We start from the raw sequence: 16,538 nt of genomic DNA on the forward strand, positions 1-16,538 counted from the left end.
AGCCTGAGCCATTATCTTCCAGGGGACTCTGAGGACATCATACTGCCCAGGCGGGGGCTGTCTGCATTCAAGAACGAGATAGCCAGAGCCCTGGTCTGGGGGTCAGCGCATGAGGCTTGCAGACAGATAACCCCAGCTAAAGAATCCAGTTCCGACACTTAGAGCCGAGAGACCTCATGCAGGAGACCTGGAGAGACTCCCCGGGGCCCCGTTTCCTCTTCTGCTCCTGTGGGCTATTGTGAAGATTCATGAGACGCTGGACTTTAAGCTGTCAGTCCAGGACCTGAAGGCCTCTCCTTGGCTAGGAATGAGAGATCAGGGTTGGAGAGCCACAGAGCATCGGGCAGTGGTGCCCGAGCAGGGCAGGAGAGCAGGGACGGGCAATCTGGGTGCCAGGCTATGCTGGGTCCTGAGCTCACCTCCCCCTTGGGGGTTGTGACTGCAGTCCGGCGGGGGTCAATGTCCTCATTGATGCTGGACAGGAAGTTCTGGGAGATGCGGAGGGCATCCTGTAGCAGCGGGTAGTCTGGGTGGTCCACAGGTGTGTGCTTCAGCAGGTCCTGGGAAGGATGGGGTGGTGAGTTGCGGGGAGCGGTTCTGGGGCTTAGTGAGAAGACAGTGGGGAGAACTCTATCCTCACTGAAAGAATTCCGAGGGAGACACTAGGGACCCACCCTCTAACTTGGTCATGCCTGCAAAATCGGAAATAAAAATTAGGGTCAGAGCAGCAGGGGTGAGGGCAGTGGTGCCCCTTTATTCCTGCTGCAGTCATTACTCTTCCCCCGGGTAGCACAGACCAGGTGGAGTCTCGTGTCACCTAGCAGCTGGGAGAGACACTCCCCTACTCACCCCACAGCTGCTCCAAGGACACTAGAGACCATCAGTCAAGGGATCGGGAGGCAGGAAGTGCCTGCCTCCTGGGGAGCATTTGGCCCAAAATCAAGCTTAGTAGCCAAGCTACTTTTAGGCCCTGGACCCATCAGCACGGTCACCACAGGCCAGGCAGGCAGTCAGGGCCCAGCGACCCTCTGCCCAACTCCCCAGGGCTGTGCTCAGCGACTCCAGTGCCCGCCCACCCTGAGTTCAGTCTCCCATCCAACTCTTAAGCCCTCTCAGGCCATGCAGGGGGGTACACACTCACGTGTAGGACAAGGGTGCTCCTGGTTACTCGGTCAATGGGCTTGTAGAGCAGAGCTGTTGGGGGCAGGGAGAAAGGAGACAGGTCAGATGAAATACAGGGAGCAGCCTGAGACCTTAGGGGGCAGCCTCATGCCCCCACCCGCCTCCCTCCCTTGCATGGACACCCGCTTACAGAAGGCCAAAGTGGGTTCCATGGTAACCCACACCTCCATTTTCACCCCAGGCAGGCGAGATAACACCAAAAGGGGGACACACAGCTCTGGTGGCCCGGGTCCCCTCCTCATCTCATCTCCCACCAGACGTGATTTCTTTGAGGGCTGTGCATCCCCCAGGCCCGTCCTGGCTTGACCAGGCTCAAAGCAGACACAGATACTCCTCTGTACCCTCCAAGATGAATCACACAGCCTTACCCCCCAGAGCTCCAGGACTCTGGGGGTCACACCCGGGACCCCAGAATGCAGGAAGGAGACACTGTTTTTCCAGGGAGGGCGGTGTCCCTGTGCCCCATCATTCTCATATCCCTCTGGTCCAAGGCCTGGCACCGCCAGCTGGGAACAGCACGCATCGTTCTGACCCACACGGTTGACCTCATCTCCATGAGGAAGACCCCTCTCCATGCCCTCAACCCCCTCCTGGCTGAGGGCCAAGGAGGCATACCCAACCTCCACAGAAAGGCTCTGCTCTCAAGCTAGTGGCCGCTGGGGGGCAAAGATTTCCTAAAGGAATTCAGGTGGGGCTTCGAGTATGAGAGCCCCTGAAGAGGCTGGGAAAATGCAAGCTCATCGGGGCCCCCACTGGCCACACCCCTCGGTGACCAGGACACCAAATAAGGATTGCTGGGATTCAGCAGGGACAGGTGGTGGCGGCAGCTGGCCCACTGACACTTCCAAACAAGGCTCCTGCAAGCAGCTGTGCCCTGCCCCTCCCAGCCTGGGGGGTTCAGCTCTGGTCCTGCACCTGGACACCTCTGTCCACGAGGTCATGACCTTTGTCCTCCTGCCGTGGGAGCAGTAAGAGGCAGGATGCTGGTCTGGGGAGGAGGACGCCAGAGTGGGTGTCCCATGGGACCAGGTCGTGACAGCCCCCAAACCAGAGAGTTCCCCAAAGCCCTAGATATAAATACCCTGCGCGTTGCTAAATGGACACTTTGGGGAATAATGTGCTGGCTATGGAGAAGACACAGTCTCAGTGGTGTGCCTCAAGCCTCACCTGTTGGCTTTGCCTGGCTGCCTGTTAGAATCACTAGAGAACTCTTAAAAGACTCAGATGCCTGTTTCCCCCTCTCCCATCAACTAAACAGCAGGCTCTGATGGGCAGAACCCAGGCATCACCATTTTTAAAAATCTCCTGTGCTGATTCTGATATGTCATAATGGTTGAAAACCACTGCTTTGTGCAAACACATCTCCCATGATTTATTTGCAGCCCTTTCTTAATTGAGCAATTTCTAGAGCCCCTCCCCGTGGGCTATGGGAGCTAGAATGGACAGGACCAGGCTTGGGGTATCTTGGGACAGTGAGGGTACAGCCCAGTTACCAGCCCAGGACAGGGCCAGTTCTGAGGCTGTCTAGGGTACCCACCTGTGGCTCAGCCCATCTGCAGGGGGGAAAAAAATCACTCCCTGAGAACCCCAGAGACCCAGAGAAAGTGCAAGCTCAGCAGACACCTGCCAGGGTGGGCCCTCGAGTTCCCGTCCAGGGAAAGCTGATACTACAGTGTCAGCTCCCTCTGCCCCTCTGTCAGGTCCCAGGAGGAAGAGGTTTCTGGCTAAGCTCAGAGGTCTGCACAAATGGTGGATTGGGTTTCAGACGGGTTATTAATATGCCCATAGTCATCTCAAGAGTCCACTTGACTGTGGCCGTGGAATGAGTCCTAATGCATCAGCCCCAGGTGGTGGAGGGGCAGGTGGGAGGAAGGGTGGGGAGAGGCAAGTGCAGGGGCCCTGACGTTCGTGCTCTCCACGGCACCTGCACACCTGCTTCCCCTGAGAATGCAGGGTGAAGAGCCCACCTTTCCCCCCTCACCTGCTCCACGGCTCCAGCAGGCTGGCCTGCTTCCTGCCTCTGCTTCACCCACTCTTGCCCCTCCTCACCATGGGGTTCCTGTTTCTGGGACAGACACCATTCACCAAGTTGCAATGCCTGTCTCTCCCCCTCCTCCAGAAAGCCTTCCCCAACCAGGATTTTCACAAGCAACACTCACAGCGCCTAAAAGTCCAACCATGACATGTGCGAGCTGGCCTCTCTCTAGCTTGCTGAGTACTTACTCTGTGTCCAATGGCACTGTTTTACATGCGTTATTTCCTTTAATTAAAAAGGGAAGCAATTATCACTAGCCCCATTTTACAGATGCAGAAACTTCTCGAAAGCACAGAGAAATTATGTAACTTGCTCACAGTCACAAAGCTGTAAGGGACAGCTGGGTTTTGAATCTACCCATGGTCTACCCGTGCTCCTATCTTTGAGATGTCCCCTTCCGTAGGGGAGGCAGCACCTGCAACAGCTCGGTGGCCCTCGGGAGGATTCTGGGAAAGATTCACCAGGAAGGAGTGGATGAGCGGGCCTCTCTTGTTGCCAAGGTGAGTCCCCTTCTTAGGGGCCTGGGTCGCACGCGGCTTTCCTTGCACCTCCACTGCGTGTGGCCCTGGAGCCCTGCAGACTGGGCGCTCGGCACACAACCGCTAAGGCAGACAACTGCAGAGCGAGCCCCAAGTGGCACAGCCTCCCTGATACCCCACAACCAGCACCCCTTGGAGGGGCTGAGAAGAGTCAAACAGCGTGGTCAGCAAGGGCTCCTTCACTCCTGACCCTTCACTTTAAAGCTGACTTTGCTGCAGGGACCAAAGAAACCCTGAACTCCAGGTCCCAGGCCTGCTTCACTAAAACTAAGCTTCTTTTGGGGGAAGAAAGAGGAAGCAAAGGGCCGACCGTTTCCTCTTTAGGGAGACTGACTGGAGACTTGACCAACTCCTAGGCCAGACCAAAAAGGGCATTTTCCCCTCAGATCTAGGACCACGCCAGTTTCAAGCCTGTCAGAATCTCAGCCGAGGGGCGGGGACCCAGGTCAGCCGAGGGGCGGGGACCCAGGTCCCCTGCTGGGACAGCTGGAGAGGGGCGACCTCAGGGGCAATCTCCATCACGAGCAGTCTTCAATGCAGGACAGCCCGAGAAGGTGAGGGGACAGCTGATCGTGCACAGCGGCCTCCGGGAAGAGCCCGAGAAACCTCAGCATCGCTCCTCCAGCATGCTGCCACCCCCCTCTGTTCAGCCTTCAACAAGGAGCTCCGGGTTACCACGGAGATATGAGAGCAAAGTGACTGAGAGGGGTGCAGAGACACAACGCCTGGTGGGAGAGAAGAAGGTCCTGAAACCAGCTGCCTGCCACAGGAGCCCAGAGCAGCTGGCCTGGGGCAACATTTGAGCCTTATGCCCCTGCCAGAGGCAGCGGGGCTCATCCCTAAGGTACCTCTGGCCTCGGAAGGCGGGGCCCACTAGCTTCCGGACACTTCCTTGCCTAGATCTGTGCCAGCCTCATCTGAGCAAGAGCCTGGCTGACTGCACACACCTGTCCCAGGACCTCCTCCCTGAGGGAGCTGCGAAGATGATGCTCTGTCCGTCCCCGCTATTGTATGGTGGGTGTGTGACCTTCACAAAGCAGCAGCCGGCCACGCCCCCCTCTCCCACCAGCATTCAAGGCCAAGACCTCAGCTCAAGGGTCTCCAGTGGCTAGAAACGAACCCCCTGGGAGCAATCCAATTCCTTCCTGCTCCCCTGCCATTCAGCGAGGAGAGAGCGAAGGCTGTGTGCACTCCAGGCACACAATACCCTGGCCTCTCACGAAACAAAGAGACTCCCAACTTCTCCCTCCAGCCGGGGCTGGCGCCCTCCCGCTCCAAGGCACTGCCATCCAGACCATCTGTCACTCTCTGATTGCCCCTGCTGACCCCTCTCCAGCCCCAGGGTGGCCACCCCTGCAGGCCCAGCCTTGTCACTTTCTCTCCGTAACAGCCTCTCCAGGAAGTTGCCCCCAGCCTCTGAAGCTGAGCCACCAACTCCCCACAGATCCTCGGAGGTACCTGGACCCTTCTAGCCTGGTCCTCCCATTTCCAAGCCACCCTGCCCCGAGCGGCCCCCAGACTCCAACTCCAGGCTGGAAGCTGGCCGGCACGGGGTTAACATAGGTCCAGCCACGTGTCCCCCCTCCCCGCCCTGCTGCCCCCCAAACCTTGATGGCCACATTTCAGCCCACTCCAGCCAGCCCCCAGAGGTGGGAAGACACACCACCTCTCGGGAGAGGGGGCCTGGGTTACCATAGGTGCAGTTACAGCAGAAGCGAACGATGAGGAGAATTTCCATGGCAGCCTCCGTCCCCGCGGCAGGAGCGGGCGGCCATCGCTCCCGGCTCCCCAGCTCCCATCAGCGGCCCGGCCACTCAGCCACCTTCCCGGCTGCTGCCGCACAGCCTCCAGAATCAAGCAGCCGCTTCTGGTGCTCTTCTAGCAAGGGGGAGGGGAGGGGAGGGAGGGGAGGGGAGGGGAGGGCTGCGTGCGGGGAGGGGGGAGGGGGGGAGTGAGCCGCCTGCCGGCATCCTAGGGAGGAGCACGTTTGTAGCTGGCCAGCTGCCTGGGGACAGAGGCTGGATGCCTCGCATGCACACACTCACACACACAGACACACACGCACGCACGCGCACGCACACACACAAGCAGGGCACCATAGTCCACAAAGCCAGACAAAGGAAGGTGACTGTTATCCAAGCCGTTCCCCAAAGTACCTTCCATAGTGACTGACGTGTGGCTGTCCTTGGAGTCCTTGGGACCTTTCACTTTCAGTTCCTGCCAAACAGAGAAGAGGAATCACTACCTGGCCTGTCCCCTGAGCCTCCCCATCCCCCATCGTGAGCAACGCAGGAAGAAGGGCTCTGAAACCCAGGGGTGCAAATAGGAGAAGAGACACAAAGACTAACACGTGCAGGCCTCCCTCTGCCTCTCCGCTTATGAGCCCCTGGGCCACACCCATCATCTCCTGGAGCCTCGGGGGTCCCCTGAAGCCTCTCCCCAGCAGCTCAGAGGGCCTTCCAGAGGAGGCCCACACCCTCCTCCACCCCGCAGCAGCGGCCACTACTTGGAGGTCTGTACACGCCAGCCCAGGGCCAACAGGCTTTTAGTGGACAAGCTACCAGGGCACCAGCTGCTCCTTGGGCGTGAGCAGCCCTTGAGATAGGAGCGAAGGGCCCCACACACCTGCACAGGGGGAAGCAGGGAGGGGCAGGCAGTCCGAGCGTACTGAAAGGGACTCACCCAGCCACCGGCCCCACCCGCACTCCCCACCCACCATGTCTGGCCTGGGCATCAGAGAGGAAACTTCAAGGAAGGAAGAGGCAACACCCCTCCTGGATCCCGTGCAAAGTGACAGGGAGTGAGTGCCGGAAACAGACCCCAGGGATAGCTTATCTGATCCTAACCTCTTTCACCTGCCTTTAGAGTCAGAGGTTCCAGCTCTAGCCCTTGCCACTGGACCAGTGTGGCCTGTAATTGGAGCTGTAATGCAATCCTCACTTGGAAGACTGAGTGCATGGTTGGCGGGCGGCGGCGGGGTGTGTGTGTGTGTGTGTGTGTGTGTGTGTGTGTGTGTGTTCCCAGGGGACATGTCAGCAGGAAGGTGGGGACGAGGTGAGGCCAAGGTCAGGTACCAGGTGATGTTGCCTGCTCTGCCTGGGAGGCAATGCCCAGGCAGCGGGGGCTCCACACTTCCTACTCCTGCCTCAAGCTGTTTCTAGACAGAGAAAACCCCCAGGGACTGAGCCTGGGGTGTGGGGCTAGGGAAAAGGGAGGTTACTCAGCTTCTCAAGCCTGTGTCTGGATCCCCAGGTTTAGGGAATTTTTCTCCATGTCCCCTTCCAGGGCAGCCTAGAGGTATGAAATCGCTCTGCTGCAGAGGAGGAGGGGCCTAATTGCAGTAATTAAGCGGCAGCACCAGTGGGAAGTGACAGCGTCTGCGCATGAGTCAGGGTGAGGAGCCACTGGCAGCAAGCCACGGGCCTCGCTCTGCCCTTGGGGCCAGCTGGCTATGAGAGGGGCTTGGGGAAGAGCGCAGGGGTTTCTGCCAACCATGGAGAACACGCAGTCAGCCCAGGCTAAGAGGAGAACCCCCTGACCACTCTCTGGACCACACATGACCCGGGCACCCGGGCAGCCTTGGCAGGGTCACTCTGAACACAGATGGGAAACCCAGTTTGTTCCCAGGGAGGGCGGGGAGCCGTGAGAGGAACACCCTTTCTCCAGCCTCATTGCTCCACTTAGAGGGACCTTCCCACCCCTCACTCCACTCCGTCCTCCCAGGCAGAGGGTGACTCACCTGACCCCTGGGTTTGGGAGAAGAAACAGAGCTCAGCCCTCCTCTCTCTGCCCCCAATAGATGTGTTTGAACGTGGAGGGGAAGTGTTAGCAAATCCAGTGTGGCTACAGATCCATGTCCACATTTTTCCAATCCAGCTTTGACTAGTAATCAAGCTGACATTTTCATCTCCATCTGCCCTACTCTTGTACTGCCTCCCAGCTGATTCCAAACTTGGGTATAACCCTTATAACCCCAGTAGTTTCTCGAAAACTACCCTGCACCTCACCAACTTTTCCAGCAACAGAGCCGAGAGAGAAAGCAAAGGATTCAGAGGGGGCCTATAAGGCAGGACTTCCAAAACTGCAGAAGGAGCTCCCTTTCCTTGGAACCAGAGGTTCTCCTGCCCCAAGCTTGGAGCTGGGTGTTGTGACTGTAAAGCCAGTGGCCTGGTTGGGAGGGGTGGGGGGTGGGGGGTATCCCTGAGATCTTTTTGGCTCAAGGGGTGAGCTGGGCTGTGCTCCTGAGGAATCCTAGAGCCCTTCCCTGCCACTTCCTGGATAGAAGTGTCGGCGGCGGCAGACAATGCCACATCTTTGCCCTGCGGAGGAGGGTGGTGGGAGAGCTGGGCTGCAGCCGCAGGGACAGGCATATTCCCAGCCAGACGGTCTAGGGCTTCTTATCCACGTGGCCTTTGTCCGCTCTCTGTGGGACTGCAAGGATCTTAAAAGATCACCTAGTCCAGACTCCCTCAAATCTTCCCGATTATAAAAATCACCTGGGGAAGTTTGTTAAAAATACAGACTCCTGGGCCCCACCCCAAACCTTCTGAATTGAAGCTCCAGGGAAGGTGCCTGAAGATCTGCATTTTAAACAGTGCCCCTGGTGGTTCTTGTCAAGCAGGCTTGGGATGAGCTGGATCAATTCAGACACCTCATTCTATAGCAGAGGAAATAAGCCCAAGAGAAGGGAAGTGACTTGCTTAAGGTCACCACAGTGTGGGAGAATGCTGCCTTTTTAATTTCCTTTTTTGCTTCCCCTGTTCTAATGCAGAATAACCTAAAAGAGAATAACAAAATCATACATAAAGCAATATTCTTATGTTAAGAGGGAAAATGTCGCGGGCAAGAAAGCAAATCAGGCTAAGCGTTACTCATCCGGGGAACCATTTTCCTCACTGGCAAGCAGGGGAGGAGAGGCCCTAAGGCTAGAAGGCTCTGAGCAGCCCCCCAAACCCCGAGTCGTAGGGGTGGCTGTGCAGGGAGCTGCCCACCTCGGAGATCTTCTGGAATTGGTTGTTGGACTGGCTGCACTTCTCAGCTGTCTCCAGAGCGACTTTATAGTTATCCACAAACGCTTTGTACACGCCAAGCTGGCTGGCCTGCAGGGAGAAGAGAGAGAAGGGCAGGAGAGGGATGGGGAGAGAGGATTAATGAATGGATGAAAGCATAACCAGAGCACCTGGAGCTCCCTTAGCACTCAGAACCTCTAACTCAGTCCGAGTGGCTAGCTGGGAGCAGAAGGAAAAGGCAGGGTGAACATACTACAGTATCCCTTTGAACTTGGTAGTTTCCATGGAAACTGGCTCAGCCAATAAGGTTAACAAGGGGGTATTGGGGGTTGGGGGGAGCAGGGCACGGCCTTTGTTGGCATGCCAAAACTCAGTTCATTGCAGCATTTGGCTTTATTTAGCATCATCAAAGTCTCGCACGGTTTGAAGCCCCTTAATGCCTCACGCATCTTTCACATCCTGGAATTAGCTGAAGCAGGGGGAGACAGGGAGAGGGGTGGGCACATGTGGCCTGCTCAGTGCCCCACTCCCCATGCTCAGTGTGGGGAACTGTATTTAAAGGCACAGTCCCCACTTCCCTTGGCCTCCCTCGAGGTCCTTGTCCCCACCTCCTCAGCCTTCAAGGAGCCAGAGGTCCTTCCTCTCTACACATTTGCATGTCACTTTGAACCTAACACAAAGCTTTGCACAGCTTCAGACCACACAGAGCCTCGCCGCCTCCTTGGGGAGGCAGAACAGATGCCATCAGCCCTTTCTGCAAAAGGGGAAACCAAGGCTCGTTAATTCAATTCTGCAAATATTTATGGAAAGCCTTCTCTGTGCTCTGCATGTACATTTCCTCTTACCACAGCAAAGGGTGGAAATTCTAATGAAACCACAATGAGATACTACTTCATACCCATCAACCTGGTCAAAATTTAAAAGTCTAATGATATTAAGGGTTGGAAAGAATGTAGGAAAATAGGAACTTTCCCAGACTGCTTGCGGGGGTGTAAGTTAGTATAATTATTTGGAGAGTAATTTGTCAATAACTAATAAAGTTGAAAATATGCACAGCTTAGCCTACTACTTAGCAAATCCTCTTCTACAAACAGACCCCAGGGCTATGCTGTCCCGTACAGGAGCTGCTTGCTACACGTGGATATTGAGCGCCTAAAATGTGACTAGTCCAAACTGAGATGTGCTGAGTGTAAAATACACTCTGGGTTTCAAAGGCTTAGTATGAGAAAGAGAATGTAAATGATCTCATTAATTTCTTAATCTTGTTTACATGTTGAAATGATACTATTTTGACTCTATTGGGCTAAATAAAATATATTCTTCACATTAGTTTCACCTGTTTATTTTTACTCAATGTGACCACTAGAAAAGTTTAAGTTATATACGTGGCTCGCACTATATTTCTACTGGAAAGTACTGCTCTAGAGAAACTTGAATACGTGTGTGCACAAGGAAATGTGAACAAGGGTATTTACCTGCCTCACTCTTTCTTTTGTGAAAAGACTGGAAACAAATGCTCACAAGGGGAACCCATACACACACAATGTGTAGAGGAACCCATACACACAGTGCAGTTAAAATGGATGAACTAGATCTTTGTGTAGCAACGCTGACAAGCTTCAAAATGAATGCCGATTGAATTGCAAAATATATGATACATATAGACACACTTATATACACTTTAAAAGTACATGCAATGCCATAAAAGGATATATATGCATAGCGAAAACACGAACTGCAGCCTAGAAGGCTACACACCAAATTCATGCCAGTAGCTGCTTCTAGGTTGAGGGGAAGGGCAAGAGGAAAGGGAGAGACAGAGAGACTTCGTTCTCATCTGTAATGCTTTATTTTCTTGATTGAAAAGTCTTTCCATGTATCTTCAGAGCTTAACATCTGTTAATTCTGGGAGGTGACTGCACCATTGTTTGCTACATTATTCTCTAGATTTTCTGGTTAAAATTTTTTCCAATGAAGTAGCAAGGACGTTCTACCCACCAAGGTACGAGGGGGGAAGTGGGCTGCCCCTGAGCCCTGCCCCGGATCGACTCTGCTTTCTGCAGAATCCCTGTGCTCCTCAAGGGTCCAAAGAGGTGGGTGGGGGACCTGGAGCCACCCAGGGCAGAGACAGAACTCGAGGAAGCTGGCAGGTGGGGCACAGGAAAGCCAGAGGGGAAAGTGAGAGCTGGGATGCTTGTGAAGAAGCCAGGGCCAGAGCCATGCAGGTCTCAGCCCCAGATGGGCCAGACTTTTCAGAAAGGAAAATCCCAGATGGGGAGGGGCGGGAAGGGATGGAGTTCGTTTCCTCTTCCAGAGGGAGTCCTGGCCCATTGGTGTCCCGAGCTACAGGGGATGTGCTAGCCAGTCACTTCCTAAACCAAAGTATCGTTGCTATTCTTCTAAGTATGCACATTCCTTGTCCCCCTTCCCACAGAAGGATAAAGGCTGGGTGCTCAGGGTGGAACGCTACCCTCCTATCCCACTACAGAAGGGAGTAGCCGGAGGTGAGCCAGAAGCAGGAGCCACCTGGGCAGAAGGCCTGTGTGCAGGGGTCACCGGCCATCCCAGGCACTGCCATCTCCATGGAGCACCTTAGTCTGCAGAGTCCAAGGCCTGGCCTGCCAGGGCCATTAACTGGGAAGTGGAGGTTGCTTGGAAACAGCAGCTTGGCACTGGGGTGATCCCATAAAACAAATAACGGAGATGCTAATTCCCTTCTCTCAGTAATGGATAATCAAATACTCGGAGACCAGCTGAAAATAAACTGTCTCCAGATGCCTGGCCTGCCCGGCCTCCTCCCAAGCCTGTAGCCCCAGGGGCTTCAGACATCAGTTCATGATGCAGGCGGAGGGAAGAGGGGGGTAGCAAATTCATAGCCAGGCCAGTGAAGCTCAGACCAGAATGGGGAAGCCTGGTGACAGCAGGGTCCAAGTGACAAAGATAAACTGGGACAGCCTTTCCACTCTGCTCCAGGCCCCCCCCACCCCGCCCACCGGGGTTTGCTCTCTTCTGCCCTCCTGAGCGCTGAGGAGAGGCTGCCCACCAAGCCAATCAGCTCAGGCTCCTGGACCAGGCGGGCAGTGATTGGGCGCTCATCATCCCTGAACTGGGGCCAGCACTCTGGGGCTACCAGAACCAGAAGTGTGGAGTTCCCTGGCAACAACGCCTTTCAGGGGTGCTTCTTCCTAATAATAATAATAATAGCAGTAATAATAGTAATAACAGTAATGATAATGGCTAACTCCTGGGTATTTACTCATTTACTATATTCCAAGTCCTGTTCCAAGAACTTTTCAGGTATTAACTCACTCAGTCCTCACAACAATCCAATAAACGAAACACCATTATTATCCCCGTTTTGTTTTTATTTTGTTTTTATTTTTCTTTTATTATCCCCGTTTTTACAGATGAGGAAGCTGAGTCACAAGTTGGGTAAGTTGCCCAGTGTCACAAGTTTAACCTGTGGCAGAACCCGGATTCAAACCCAGCTGCGACCTGGCTCTAGAAACTGTGCTCATCTCTGTAACACTGCTGTCCCTCAGGACACAGACCTCAGGTCCTGTGATGTCTCCTCAATGCCTTTCCAACTTCTGCCTGGTCCCAGGGGTCAAGGACACGGTGCACTCATTCACCCGTTCCTTCACTCACTCACTCATTCATGTACTGATCACTGGGCTGGTTCTGGGGGCCCAAACTGAAGAAAATACAGTCTGTCCTCCTGGAGCTTATGGTTCTGGGGAGTTGGGCAGTTTAGTGTTCACGGAGCGGGTAAGCATAGGGGCTGCATTTCAGAGGCTGTGGAAGGCTTCTCCACGGAGGTCATTTCTAAATTGGAAACTGACCAGAGAAGCCAGATAAGACAGAGAAGGACATTTCAGGCTAGAGCGCAAGTACAGAGAGGTCAAGCGCGCCTGCAGTGTGAACTGAGACCAGAAGGTTCAGCGTCGGGGGCGCAGAGCGGGGGGGGGGGCTGAGGCCAGCAGCAGAGGGTCTCATAAGCCACTCCTCGGAGCCTGGCCTTTATCCAAATCCCTGAGCAGGGGGGACTTGAGGTCCGGTCAGGAGTTTAGAAAACGCTCTCCTGCTTTTAGGTAGAGGCCAGAGGCTGCCTGGGAGGCAGGTCTGGGGCAGAAGCCACTCATGAGGCCACAGCAGTGGTCCAGGTGAGGGCGCCAGAGGGCTGGAGAGAAGCAGGTGGCTGTGGGCTTTAAAGAAGTGGACCCCATGGGATGCAGGGAGGTGTTAGGGGGTGGGGGAGGGGAGGTACCAAGGATGAGCCCCCAGGGAGTCATGGATGGACGGGGGTTGGGACATGGCCGCACCCACTGAGACAGAGGCAGGGAAAAGAGCAAAGAACTTCAGAGCCAATGAGTTCGGTTTTGAGCATGCTGAGCTTGTGGCCTAGGAGCATCCAAGCAAGAGTCTTCTCCATGCAAGAAATGCAGAGCCCTGTCCATTCAACGGGTCCCACCACTGCAGGGGAGGAAACGGAGAAGCACTGCTCCCTGCCCGCCCCCCCACACTCATACCCAGAGGATAGGGCCACAGACTCCTGAGCTCCATCCCGCCTGCTGGACTGGCAGAGGTTATGTGGCGGAGAGCTGGTGGGGGCCCTGTGGGTGTGACTGGGGGTCCTCAGGGGACGCGGCCAGAGACGGACACCAAGCTAGAGGAGAGGGTCGTTCCCGACCAGGGCCGCATGCTACTTCCACCTCCTCTGTCCCTCTCCCTGCCCTGCGGGTGGGCTGGGCTCTTAGTGCTTCCTGCTCCAGGGTCCTCAGGAGAGGATCGTTGGCTGACATGGTCTCCCTCCCGACTCTTCACTTCAGAGGCAGCGCGGAAGTGAGGCGAGTGTCTGAAGTCTCAGGTGAGCAGTCCCTGCCCGTCCACCTGGCACTTGCCCCTCTGCCGGCTGAGGTACAGGGCCCTGCAGCCCAGCAGGGGAGCCTTCGGTCCAGCCCTGGAGCCCCCAGGTGAGAGAAACAGTGCCCTGCCAAGGGCACCTACCCAAGTGGCCTGTCCCTGGCAGCCCTAGAAGCAGTCTAGGGCTTCACTGGGGGAGGCCGGGAGTCGGGGCAGCAGGCCCAGGTTCCCCATAAGGCAGAAGCCCAGGCTTTCCTCCAGGACTCAGAAATGACTCAGGCCTTCAAGGAGGCCAGGAGGTTTGGGGCTGACCAGTCCTCTCTCAACACCGGCAACTCCACTGAGGTCCCGGGTAAGGGCCCTCCAATCAACGGGAGACTCACCAGCTTCTGGAAGAGGTGGCCCATGGTGACCTGGCTGTCCCACTGCTGCACCTTGGGGCAGAGGTTGTCATAGAACTCCTTGTGGATCTCGTAAATGTCCTGGATCTTGTAGAAGATGGTCTCGATCTGTTGGATGGTGAGCACGGGTTGGGAGGTGGTGGCAGTGGCCTTCAGGGGTTTCATGGGCTGGGCGAGAAGAGGAAGAAAGAGCAGAGGTAAGAGGCAAATCAACCGGAGGGTCAGCAGGCCCAGGGCCCAGATTAGGCCCTCCTGCTGCTCGAGTTCTGCCCAGATAAGGCCACTGAGGCCAGGGTACCTGAAGCGTGGTTTGAATGGAGCAGCTGCTGTCACAGGCCCCAGCAAGCCACCCATTACTGTAAGAAGAGGGAGCCTGGTCCAGCAGTCCCATCAGGTCCGAGGGGTGGTGCCAGGACACATTTCTCCCGCCCTGTGTCCCCTGAGGGACCTCTGGTTCTCAGCCTGTACTGGGTTTGCTTGATGGTTTAACAGGGTCCATAGCTTTCTTCCACAATGGCCTCATGCTCTGAGTCACAAACTCCCTTGTCATGCTTCAGTGGGAAGGAGGGTTTGACTGGGAACTCAACCCCTTAGCTATTTCCTTCCAAGAAACAGAACATGATTCTAGGACTTGGGGAATAGAGTTTCTAAGGGACCCAAACCAATCTCAGTTGCACTGATATCTTAAGTTCCCATCACTTAGTATAGAGAGAGTGAGCGTGGCACGCATGCCACCGCACTACCTCCTGTACCCACGGCAGACGTTGCTAAGCAATCACAATGACCTTCCTCACTGAGCCTTGTCGTAGCCTCAGACTCTTTCTCAATGCTGAGGTTGACATGCAAGATGACATGCAATATCCCTATCTGTCATCTCTGCTTATCTACACCAAGGTGCTCCAAGGCTTGCTGGTGGAGAGGGTGAGGTGACAGACGGAAGCTCAGGACCATCCCCAACACTTGCTGGGAGCTGAAGTTATCACCTTAAAGCCCAACATGAGGGGAAAATGAGGCTTGGATACATTTTCTTCAGTGGGATTTCTGTATTTTCTAAATCACCTCCAGTGAGTAAATATTAATTTTATAATCAGGAAAAAAAGCTATTAAAATTAATCATTGAAACAAACAATCAATGATACTGAAGGATAAAGAGCTCCTCCATGGTTGACCTTCCTTCAGCCCTAAAGCCCCCAAAGATGCCCAGACTGCACACCAAAGGCCCTTCAGGGGAGAGGGTCTGGGAACCTGCCCCATAGAGAAGGCATGGGGGTGGGGAGGTGGGGGGGAGGGGTACGTTTACTTGAGAGAGAGAAGCCTGAGTCAGACATGGTTGGTGTTCTTCATCTACTGTGAAGATAAAGGGCTGTATGGAAAGAGGCCTTTGACTTAGTCTGGGTCATTCTGGAGACCCAGAGGGCAGAAAGGAGAAGTTGCAGGTGCAGGTATGGGCTCACTAGAGCCGCCCCCCACTACCTCACAGGATTAGGTAGCGAGCTTTCGACAAGGCAAGCATTCTAGCAGAGAATGGGTGACTCAGTGCTGGACTGTAGGGAACACCTCCACTGAGGGAGGCTGAAGCTACTGCTGGCTCACCCTGAGAGAAGACCCCCAAGCTCGAGCCAGCCACGGCTGCCGGATGTCCAGCCAGGCTTCACTCTATCCTCCCATCTGTCTGTCCACAAGGGGAAGTCCCATCTACTTAAAGACCCAGACAATGCTCTGACTTCTAGCTCCCCTGTCCTCCCAGCTCTAAAAAATCCAGACGTGATGATGAAAGCAGGAAAAAGCAGAAGTCCTCCTCTGACCCTCTCAGTGCTGGAACCAATGAGGCCTTAACGTCCAGCCCTTTGCTAGGAAAGCAGGCTGGGGTTCGACCTGGTGCAGGCCAGGCAGTGTGGGCCAGAGTCCCCATTCTGCCGCTTAACAGCTGTGGGCAAGTCACTTAGCATCTCTGGGCCTCAGCAGCCTTGTTTGTGAAACCGGGATAATATTACCTTCTCAAGAACACTGATGGGAAGATCAAAAGCCATCATTTATCTAAAATATTGAGTATGTGCCTGGCACATAGAAGGCAATCAGTAAGTGTTAGCTGCTACTGTTGTAACCATTTACCCCGCAAATAATGGACCAAGTGTCCACGTAAGGCCAGACCAGGGGGTGTAGGGGGTATTCAGTGATTCACTAACCACTGCCCCCATGGAGCCTCCCATCTAGTAGGGGAGACAAACAAAACACGAGGAAACAATCAAACACAAAATCACACATAAGTGCAATGAAGGAAATAAGGGGATGTCCTGCTGAAGGACAAGAAGGAAACACTGACCTGAAATGGAAGCGTGGGGGCAAAGGGGACAGTATTTCAGGCAGAGCTCCTCAACGCCTGGTCCCAAGGTGGGAATAGCTTGGGCACAGAGAGGAGCTAGAAGCAAGCCAGTGAGCCTATGTGCTGCGAGCAAGGGGGTTGGCGAGCAGGGCCCTAAAGGAGGGCTGGAGGGGTGAGCAGAAGCCG

At 55.0% G+C, this 16,538-nt stretch overlaps 1 protein-coding gene across 4 annotated transcripts in view; it reads right to left on the reverse strand.

Moving 5' to 3' along the window:
* Nucleotides 1–16,538, reverse strand: part of ABR (ABR activator of RhoGEF and GTPase) — a 180,332-nt gene that overhangs the window by 52,936 nt on the left and 110,858 nt on the right. For 3 of the 4 annotated variants that reach the window (XM_029212798.1, XM_029212799.1, XM_029212800.1), the window contains 5 exons: nucleotides 14,012–14,197; nucleotides 8,748–8,855; nucleotides 5,913–5,973; nucleotides 1,142–1,194; nucleotides 420–560 (listed from right to left, as the gene is read on the reverse strand). In XM_029212798.1, the coding sequence (XP_029068631.1) occupies nucleotides 420–560; nucleotides 1,142–1,194; nucleotides 5,913–5,973; nucleotides 8,748–8,855; nucleotides 14,012–14,197 (549 nt within the window). Of the gene's footprint in view, nucleotides 1–419; nucleotides 561–1,141; nucleotides 1,195–5,448; nucleotides 5,663–5,912; nucleotides 5,974–8,747; nucleotides 8,856–14,011; nucleotides 14,198–16,538 lie in introns of those variants that run through there. The other variant, XM_029212801.1, reaches the window with a different exon arrangement.

The sequence above is a fragment of the Monodon monoceros genome, unplaced genomic scaffold (assembly GCF_005190385.1).
Source record: "Monodon monoceros isolate NGI ecotype Baffin Bay Population unplaced genomic scaffold, NGI_Narwhal_1 Super_Scaffold_9, whole genome shotgun sequence".
NCBI classification, from domain to species: domain Eukaryota; kingdom Metazoa; phylum Chordata; class Mammalia; order Artiodactyla; family Monodontidae; genus Monodon; species Monodon monoceros.